General features: G+C 42.6%; 1 protein-coding gene across 1 annotated transcript; it reads right to left on the bottom strand.

Annotated features, from left to right (window-relative positions):
* Positions 1 to 838: 838 nt before the first annotated feature.
* pfn1 (profilin 1) lies at positions 839 to 5,120 on the bottom strand. Its single transcript, XM_085258228.1, has 4 exons — positions 4,967 to 5,120; positions 4,706 to 4,844; positions 1,371 to 1,563; positions 839 to 1,274 (listed from the first exon to the last, which is right to left on the bottom strand). The coding sequence occupies exons 2-4, from the start codon at positions 4,841 to 4,843 to the stop codon at positions 1,177 to 1,179; spliced, it is 429 nt and encodes a 142-aa protein (XP_085114354.1). The 5' UTR covers position 4,844; positions 4,967 to 5,120; the 3' UTR covers positions 839 to 1,176.
* Between the last annotated feature and the right edge of the window lie 5,596 nt (positions 5,121 to 10,716).

The raw sequence follows: 10,716 nt of genomic DNA, 5'->3' as shown, positions 1-10,716 counted from the left end.
AATCTTTTTCAGTCATTGTCATGTTCACACCCACAGTTAACCCAACACACGTGTTTTTGGACTGTGGGTGAAGCTGTAGTTCCCCTAGAGAACCCAAACAAGCACAGGGAAAACAAACAAATTCAGTCTGGCCTGGTTTTGAGGTGGAGGGCATTTTTTCATCCTTTTTTATAAAGCCACAAAAGCCTTTTCTGCTTCATAGTAGAGTGTGAAGGGAAGGGAGGCGGGAGGTGTGAGGGCTCATATCTGGTTTTGGAGTCAATTAGTTTTGGACTTGACAAGCCAGTATGTTAATGTGTACAAAAAGCAATTTGGATGTGTGCACACATACCTGTGCAGGTTTTAAACCAGAATAATGAAGACATTCAGCATGTGATGATATTTATGTATGAAGAGGAAGTTTTGTATTTTATGGAAAAGTTGGCCTTTTCTCCTTCAGAGCACTCTTTGAACACACAAACATGGCTTTGAGGTTCAGGTTTAGATCAGGAGACTTGATAAGGCAGTGAGTCAATATGGGCCCCACTTATACAGAAAGACAAGTGCGTGTATTGTTTAAACACTATATAAGCTCTAACAAGGAGTTGTACGTAATACTAATACTACAACTTGTTGTGGCATATTTAATCAAATATTAGGTGTGATGCGCGTATATGAGTGCACTAGACTGTCTTATTTTTTAGCTGTGTGTCGCACAGTAAATCAGCCCCTGAAGAAGAGGTGTTTGTAGAAAACATTTGAAGCACACACACACACACACACACACACACACACACACACACACACACACACACACACACACACACACACACATATAAAGACACCCTCACAATGTAAGTATAACCATGTTTGTTTTTATTTCATTCAAGTGTGCAATCAGTTTTCACAGAGCTCTGATTGGACGCTGGTCAATCGCCACTGTAGAAAAATAATGGTAACACTATGTTCCTGCGTTAAACATGAGGTGTACTCTCAGGTTAAAAGCTACCACACGGTAACTTAGACCAATGAAAACACTGATTCATCTCTACAGCAGGAAACACACCTGAAGATTGAAAATGACTTAAAAAAAAAAAAAAACTAAAGAAGCTCAGATGTAGAAACACAGGGAGGAGGGTAGGGGAAGGGAGGCGGGAGGTGGCATCCATCTCATGTGGTGAAGGTGACTGTCTTGTCCTAATAACCAGCCTTCCTCAGGTACTCAACGATTTTGAACACCTTGCTGGATAGCTGACCACCAGAGGCGTCTTTCGTGCCCTTGGCTATGACTATCGCTGTAGAGACAGACAGAAAGCAGGAGCGTGTCAGCCTCAGAGATTTGGAGTGAATTCAAAGGATAAAAATGTGCTGAGTCAACGGGAACATCTTACCTGTTTTTGCCTTTCCGACACATACGCTGAATGTGTTTCCTTCGGCGTCTGCTGAGGTCTTCAGGTCCAGCGCAAAGACTGGGTCAACGTCCATCTGGTCTCGGATCAGCCGGCACCTTACTCCACCGATGTGAACGCCATTCTGAGCGAAGCTCGACCGGTCGTTAGCACCCAGCTTCTTGATCTCATCGACCTAAAAAAGGGAAACAGAGCGAGAGATAGAGATTACCATACCATCTTCATCCGCTTTATCTGAGGCTGGGTCGCGGGGGCAGCAGCCTAAGCAAAGAGGCCCAGACCTCCCTCTCCCCAGCCACCTCCTCCAGCTTATCCGGGGGAACACCAAGGCGTTCCCAGGCCAGCCGAGAGATATAATCTCTCCAGCGTGTCCTGGGTCTGCCCCGGGGCCTCCTCCTGGTGGGACATGCCTGGAACACCTCACCCAGGAGGCGCCCAGGGGGCATCCTTGTCAGATGCCCGAACCACCTCAGCTGGCTCCTTTCGATGTGGAGCAGCAGCTGCTCTACTCTGAGCCCCTCCCGGATGGCCGAACTTCTCACCCTATCTCTAAGGGAGAGGCCAGATAGAGATTAGTGGATCTATTTAACTGAGTCCTCCAAATTCCCAGCCACCTTGAAGTACCCACCATGACCAGCATGGGCTCTTCTCCTTTTACAGCCTGAGTTTATTTAAATCTCACAATAAAAAAGCAGCCGCTGTGTGCGGAGGATCATAAACAAGCGTCGGAATAGGAAGCTAAAGTCATTGAAACATGATTTAATGTGGTGTGACCATTGTGAGCATGCAGAGTAGGAAGTGAGAGAGAGAAAAACGACATTCTTGCTCATTGGTTTGTGTGTTTCCAGCTGGAATCGGAACAAATAATAACTTTGTTGCGCCGCCTGTTGATACTGGTTTTACTGGTTTGTCTGAGCTTTGTTAGTGTGTCACACTGACACAGCTGACTCACTGGCCTAGTTCAGACACCATCCACTAATCAGAGTGTTTTTACCAGCTCTGAGGTCACAGAAATGTTTTAATTTAATGCATTTATCACAAATAAAGTCATTTTTTCATGATTATGCATCTGTGATATAACCTGTATTCACATTATTTTCTTTTAACTAGAAAATTAAAAATGATCTAATCTGGTTTTAGGACTGCATCACATTTATAGCTTCAGGTATTGATTTATCTATTAAATAATCCTGTGTTTCAGTTACCTATTAACTGCATCATTAATACTGCTAATTAGATTATTTTAAATCAGAAAAATAAAAAAATACAGTATAATCAATAATTCTAATAAAAAGAAAAGCTTTACTTTACATTTTTATATTAAAAATAAAAGATTATTATCATAGTATATAATAATATACACTGTTATGGGACTGCATTGGATTTCTGGGGATTTCAGTCTGGTTTTATTATTGAAATGAAATTATTAATCAAATGTATTTGTTGAAAGTTGAGATGCGGTTGAAGAAGTTGAAGTGTTGACTTGCAGAAATAAAACGTGATCGCTGCTGTCAAAGAAACTGTCGCTGCACTTTGCTCTGAAGCAGCAGAGCTGAATCACATGAACTGTGATGACAGCTAGTTTCACATCTGTCATGTACGTGGACAGATTTGACCTTTTGAAGTGTTTCTTCTCAGAAGGAAAAGTTTTCACTGCACTTCATTTCTCAGAAAACATGTTTTATGAGTGAGGCTCAGAGAGGAAGGAGGCCTCGAGTGCCTTCAAACTCACCAGGAAGTACATGCATTGTAGCTTTAAACGCAGTCTGTGTTAGATCTCCATTTACACTTAAGAACCTGACATGCTTAGATTTAGCATGACTTCCTCTTTCTGAGGCCTTCTTTAATTAACAAACCTGCACAGCGTCTGATTCAAAGCTGATCACCGCCAACTGTTTTTGATTTAAACTCAGATGTGCTCGGGCTTCAGCCTCACGTGTAACTGAATTCACACTTCCTGCTTTCTGTCAGCTTTGCTCCGCAGGTTTCTGAGCTCATACGTGAGATTTAACCATCGCTCTGTTTTTGTGGAGACTTTTCTGAGAAGTGAAGGGAGCTGCAGGAAGATCGAGGAGGAAAGAATGTGAGGACGACAAGTCAAGACATGAACACACACACACCAAAATGCACACGCTGCTGCCTGCACAGGCAAAACCACTTCCCAAAAAACATCAGCCAATCAGAGAGGAGCCCACTAGTGAGTGTAACAAACCCACGCAAATGCACACAGAGTGTTTTTAAAAGCAGGAACGAACTTCTTTAATTTTATAATTTAAAGTTTACAAACTGTAAAAAAGACAAATCCTGCAGACGTGTGTGTCCATGTGTGTGTGTTTGAGACATTGTGCAACACTCCACTCCGTACCTCAGTGTGTGTGTGTGTGTGTGTCTCAGAAACAAGAAGTGATCGTCTCGTCTTCCTGTATTCGCTGTTTTTCGGCATTGTCTCCTTATAAGGTAGTTAAAGCAAACGCACAGCACAAACACCCGGAAACTACCGGAAGCTCACAACCGTTACGCAGCCTGCTCTGAGACATTAGCATTCATCTTTTTCCATTTCCATTTTCCAAAATGTGTAGAAAAACGAGCACCTCAGGTGAAACGTTTTTTGTCACACTGAAAGATTATTTTATGGAAATTAAATAAAACCTAAAAACCTTTAATAGCACGTGTTTTATTTCCAGTTATAATTATCACCATTTCCAGAAAACTACATGTACTGTAGCATGTTTGTGCTTTCTGGCAAAAGTTAAAACGAGGGAGTTTAAACACATCTCCTGAACTCCTGAAAAGTTGTTTCTACACCTGAACTAAGATCAAAACTAAAAAAAAAAACATAAAAAAACATTTCTCTTTGTACTTTTAAAAATTAAAAGCTAAGGGAAGAAGCCAATGAGCTGAGAATTGTCATCTTGTTGCTCAGTGACTTTCCCCTTTGAAGCCAAGCTTTAAATTTCTGACTTTTTTTTAAAAAAACCTGTATGGCACACGTGTTTTCCTGCAGCACCTGAACACAGCACTGAGAGCGGGAAGTGAGCTAGACAGGCAACAAACTGAACACACCCAAAGCTCAAGAAGAAGACACGGACATGCAAAATAAGAAGCTGTTTCCAAGAAATTTTCTCATAGCAACAGAAAATGAGCCGAAGGAGTGGCAGTTTGTGCAGGTTGATGTCACCAGTCTGAGCAAGTTTTTAAGTGTGAGGTTGTTTGAAAACTCTTGGCAGAAGCTTTAAAGGAGGAAGTGGACATTTTTTTTTACATATATTTAGCAGTTTGTAGAGGCAGGAAGAGGAACAGTGTGTGTTTGTGTGTACCGTGACTTGGATGCCGGGTGAGCTGGCCCAAACGCTCTCCTGCCCAGCTGTGATTCCACAGATGGCTGCCTCTGACACCGGGCACGTCCCGCTCTGGTCGGGCGTCTTCAAGTTATCAATATAACCTTGCCACGACATCCTGATCAATAACACACACACTGATCAATAACCTCGATTCACAAGCACCAAATCAATATTACCTTTAGCTATGTGTGAAAGAGAGAGAGAGAGAGAGAGAGGTGGGACAGCTCGCTAGCTTACCTGTGCAGGTAGAGTCTTGGGTGTGAGGAAGAGGGGAGAGAGCAGTCGAATGCAGAAAGAAGGAAGAAGAGTTGTCTTTTATACACCCAACCACTCCCAGCCTGCTGGCAGCTTCCTCTCTCACTGTCACTGTTGAGTGAGAGAGTCGCCCGACCCCTCCCCCTCTCTGTCACTCTCTCTCACTCACCTGGGAAGTAAAAAAAAAAACAAGGAAATGATTTGATCAGCACACAAACATCCACTCATTTAAACCTCTAAAACATCAGTCCTGTAACCCGCTGAGCTGTAATCGGTCAGTCGGCGTCTCTGTGGAGAGACCTGCATTATTAAATTGAACTGTTAACCAAGCATTAACCTCCAGTGCTGAAAAAAGGCACGTGCAGTTCCTCTAACATCCACTTGAAGCAGTGAGTCAGTCAGCATAGACTCACGTTATACTGTCCAACTTTACTGCAGATATAAACCCATTTACAGCCTGATTTGATGTAGTTTTCTGACAGGTTGTGGAGTTCCACACGGCTCTATTATCGGTCCTCTGCTTTTTATTCAACTTTGTATTATAGTCTTGTTTTTAAAAGCACATATTAGGGAGGTTAATATTTAACATATTGAAATTGTATTAATACTTAAAGTTACATTAGGGTGTTGCCTCTTTGATGGACAGGTGGGCATAGATGCTAGATTGTAACTCCATCTCAGCTAACTGGACTCCCTGAACTGGACCTCTGGACTGTGTATATGCTGTTGGAGCTGTTTTAACATTTTTTATGCAATTATCAAAACAATAATATGGCTGCTGTGTCAATAATTGTACTGAGAGTCCATGAAGCTCCAGTTTTGGTAACATAAACGCTACTGAGCACTAATTAACAGCTGTCATCGTGTGACATGATTGTGTGTGTGCTCCCATAAAGTCTGTGGATGTAGCTTTTTAACCAAGCTTGTTAGCATTAGCTAATAGCTGAGTGCACCACTCACCTCTTTTCTAAATTTGGTCACTTCTGGCTCAAAAAATCCCCAACTACCTACAATATAGCAGCAGTTTTGATCAGTAAGATTGAACACAGTGAATTGCGCTTTAACTTGAAATGAGAATTACAATATTTGACAGTGACTGTTGTGTTTTACTCGCTGTAATTTGTGAACTTTTAGTTCTTGTTCTCTGATCAGACATAATATTAAATACTTATAAGAGTGAACAAATCTCAAAATACACGCCACAAACATGCTTGTTTCAACTGTAAAATTGGACATCTTAACATGGGAGTCTGTGTGGTCGATATCTTCGAGTGGACATCTGAGGCACTGCAGGATTTTCTGCTAACCTCAGGTCTGGGACTGGGGTTAATGGTCAGATTGCACTGTTAGTAACTAACCTAGTTATCCTTAATCTCTTAGTGAGTGAGTGCAGCGGAAGGTTTGTGAGGTGTGAGCAGCTCAGTTAAAACCGTCAGCGAGCAAGAAGCTGCTGAGAAACTTGTCGTCCCACACAAACCACTTCCTCCTGACGCGTTTCACTTCACATCCACTCCCATGGCTGAGATGTAGCTCACATTCAGAGACATTAAAACACGCGACCGTTGTATTAAAGTAAACCTATATTGATCCCCAACTGTTAACCTTAGACATCAGCAGCCTCACCCACAGTTGCAGTGCATTGTGGGAGCTGCAGTTCAGCAGAGGTGACCTAGAAGGCAGATTCAGTGAAAGCCATGGCGTCTCTATCTGCTCCCACATGCTGCATACCTCAGGTTAACACACACACAGACCACACACACATACCTGAGCTAGTTCAGGCCTGTGTGTGTCAGCGGCGTGTTTAAACACGACGGTCATGCTATCACTATCTAGTACTCCCACCCAGTCACAGTGTGTACTTTTACGACAAACCAACATGAATGAAGTGGTTTTCATGAAATCAGTAACACGAACTGGAGGAGTAACTTCAGGGTTTTGCATCTCTTGGAGGACCGGCTCCTCAGCAGCATGCAAAGAAAGGGAAACAAGTCTAACGGGTACAGGGTCTCTACCTCTGACTCCAGGCAAAAGGGTTTGTGAAGAATGAAAAACATGTTGAAGCATCAGTCAGGTCCAAAGGGAAAAGAAATGTGAGGTGAATTGGGAGGGACAGGTTGATACAGGCCGGCATGTAGAATATGCATACCCTGAGGAAATGCTCTCTTTCTGCCTTTCTGCGGCAGGAAACAGGAACCAAACCTCATTGACATTTTGTTCGATTTTACCTTAGACTGCAGTTTGACAAGACTCTGATCTTCTCTCATTCTTGTTCCCACTCATGTGCTACTAAACTTCATGTCATGATGCTGCCTATGCAGTATCATATCCATCACACCTTGATGCAAAGCAAAGTGAACGAGTCACGCTGACATGAAGATGAAATGCTCACAGATCACAGAGGAGGGAAGGCTGAAGGATCCGCACTGTCAGAAAGTTCATTTAAAAATCTGTAAAAGAAACAAGTTTGGACACTACAGAGTGACAGAAAGCTGTGCAATATGCTGTGGTTGTTAGCAGAGCTTAAAGTGAGATATGGCGGGTGTGGCAACCCTTAGATTGCCTGCAGAGTGGTGAAAATGATCACTTCACAGAGTAATTTGCACTGTGAGCTCCTGTAGATTCCTCTTTGTGTGCAGGCTGTGGTCAGCTGACTTGCTGCTGCTGCTGCTGAGGTTTCCTGTCCTTTGTGGACAGTTTTTAACCAGCTGAATTCAATAAGTTAAAAATAGATGTTATATGAGCTTCAACAGCCGATTTCCAGCACTGTATGAAGGTGGTATACAAATCAGAATTCAGTGAGCCACTCTAATCAGCATCGTCATCTTAAATTTAGACTGATGTCTGCCACTTGATGTAACCTTCAAGTAACCTTGACCATGAACACCGCAGTCTGCGAACGTCACCACAATACTGCAAACTAATCAGTTCAGTCTGCAGTAAACGCCAAACGGTCTCTGTGTTCACGCAACATTCCACATGACAGGTAAGAACACAAACTGAGAAACACATCATATCTGATATCTGATTTAACTCCTTTTAAAGTGTTGTTTTATGGTAGTGACCGCCAAGTCTTCAGCTAAAGCTAACCGCATGCTATTTGGAGACTAAACTTGACAAGTCAGTAGTTTTAAATATGCAAGACAACGTGCAAAACATATTCTGCATCGCAGGCCTCCAAAGATAAGGATCAGAGACTGTTATTTCTGAGAGGCTGATACAGCTGTGGGACCATAGGTCACCATGTGCTGGTGGCAGGGCGCCATTATGTGTCACTGATTTGCGTTGACAACCAAGAGTCATCCACACTGAGTGAACAGAAAACTGGATTCTTGACTAGTTTTCAGCTCTCCTGTGGAACGAGGACTTTCCATCGGTTATATTGAGAGCAGGAATCTGGCGTGATGCTCATCTAGAGAATCATGAGCTGATTAAATCAAATTGAAACTCATTCTTTAGGCTGTGTGCCGTGCTCTGACGCAAGAGAGAAGCAAGCTGAAGTGAGAAAGCTTTCAGTAGAGACGAGTCTTCGCTCGGATTGAACAGCCCTGATCAATCAGTCAAATCAAAGAGAAGCCGGAGGCCTCCAGTCTGCAGCTCAGGCACCATTTATGGAGGTTAAAGCAGAACGTACAACACACACACACACACACACACACACACACACACACACACACACACTTCCTCAGTAACTGAACTCTTGCTTTCTGACTCAAGTTGAAAGAAGTCGAAGCGAGTGAGAGAAGAGGAAGTGGTGTTCTCCTCAGTCTCACACACACTTTACTGCACTTTAAGTACTATCAAGTGTGTGTGTGTCCTTATATGGAGAAGCACAGTGAAGTGAAGTGTGTGTCTGTGTGCTTGTGTGTGCACGTGTGTGATGGCACGCTTAGAGCATGTAAATTGACTTTTTATAGACGACACTTGTCGAGTTTAATGGGAAACAGAAAATTTAAACTGTGCTCAGTGTCTTCTTTAAAGGCCACACCCACTTCCTACCACTAGATCGTTCTTCCTGTGACACACAAACACACATGCACACCTCCTCCACCCTTCCACCTCTGCAGAGTTGAACAGATGCTCTCACCTCATTTAGAGGAGGAGGAGGAGGAGGGGCATCACACTAAGGAAGATGCTTCAAATATGGTGTTTTTTTAGTCTCTTTGTAGTTGCTTGCTGCCTTTTTACTAAACTGTGACTTTCTAACAGGAAGTAAAGACGCGTTCATGCAGGGACTCAGAGCGATAGGCATTGATGCAGACTTTGTACAAGCAGTGAGTGCTTTGTGGTAAAAACAATAAAACACGGGGGAAAAACCCCTGACTTTAAATGTGTGTGAGGATTGAGAGCTACATGATGGCAGAGGTTCAACTCTCAATCTGAAGCAAAGCTGCAGTTTTAAGGCCTCTGTGAGCATTGAAATGAATTCAGGATCTGTTTCAAAATATCTGCCCGTAGGTGTTGTTTCTAGAAGGACTTGGATTACATTCAGGGTGAAGACACGGCCTGCCTGAACACGACTGCCCCCCCTCACACGCCCGTGATGATCCAACACAACAGCACATCAGTGTTGAAACGACCGCTTGTTTTGTAATTTTGTGTCTTAATTGCAGAAACCATTTCACACCATCCTATCACTGCACAGAAGTCTTGAGCCATCCCTTGAAAATTAAAAATGAGTACAGTGATTTATTGAAACACCAGCAAACAAGCACGAAATATGGAATATGGGGCAGAAACAGAGTTTTTACAGTTCTGACCAGCCTTCTGAGCAGTTCACATAATTTCTTTTAAAACTTTCGATTCTAAGTTATAATAGTTTTCAATTTGAAACCTATTCTAAACATATCTGTCCGTCTTCTATAGCTTATAGTCGGATTCATTTAATCTCCTTAGCTATTGCAACATGTTTATCAACACATTAAATCACATTTCCTTTTAATTAGAAAAGGTGTTATTACAACATGTTCCCTTTTTGGGGGGTTTAATTTGACGTGTCGTAGCCACAGTACTGAGGGCTTCCCTTTTCTTTTTATATAATAAACATTTGGTCTGAGTCACAGCAGCCTTTCAGCCTGAACTCTCTGAGGAGCTTCCTGTAATGTCTTTAAGTATCTTCAGGAATAGTTCTCCGGGTTTTTGAAGAACATTTAAAGCTCTTTTTTGGATGTTTCTTCCTTTTGTTATATTCTGTCAAGCTACGCTGACGTCCGGGCTCTGATAGTGTTCACCGCACTGGCTTTGTGTTTGGCATCATTGTCTGAAAATAAAGCTGCTGCCAATCAGATGCTTTCCAGGTGGTATTAAAAGATGGATTAAAACATGATGGTACTTTTCTGTTTTCATCATTCATCACTTCAACACACCTGTTCCAATCATTTCCACTCCCCTCCTTTCCCCTCCTACTGAACTGCCCTCCTGGATTTTTTTCTTAAGGTCATGACTTTCAGATACTGTTCATCTGCTGGAGATTTTCAGGCCTCACATTTCTTCTTTATCCTCCACTGGGCCAGTTTTAGATTCAGCTAAACAAATTGTACTGAGGGTTGTTTTTGTGACAGGCTGCTGGTAACAAATGACCCAAAGATACAGTTTAAAACTGGTTCTTTGCTAAGTTGCCTGTAGGCACAACGCTGGTCCATTCACTGTGTTGGGAGCCTTGGTTACAGTTGAATGATTCGCAAGTCAGAATTAAACATTCCTGTGAAAATGTTTAGGTACAAGGACTGGACTGA

This window comes from Mchenga conophoros, linkage group LG3 (genome assembly GCF_057382185.1).
Source record: "Mchenga conophoros isolate Kocher_MC1m ecotype Shallow Benthic linkage group LG3, M_conophoros_male_GT1.1, whole genome shotgun sequence".
Classification (NCBI taxonomy): domain Eukaryota; kingdom Metazoa; phylum Chordata; class Actinopteri; order Cichliformes; family Cichlidae; genus Mchenga; species Mchenga conophoros.
Note: the sequence above shows the minus strand (reverse complement) of the source record. Positions and strands in the feature narration are given on the sequence as shown.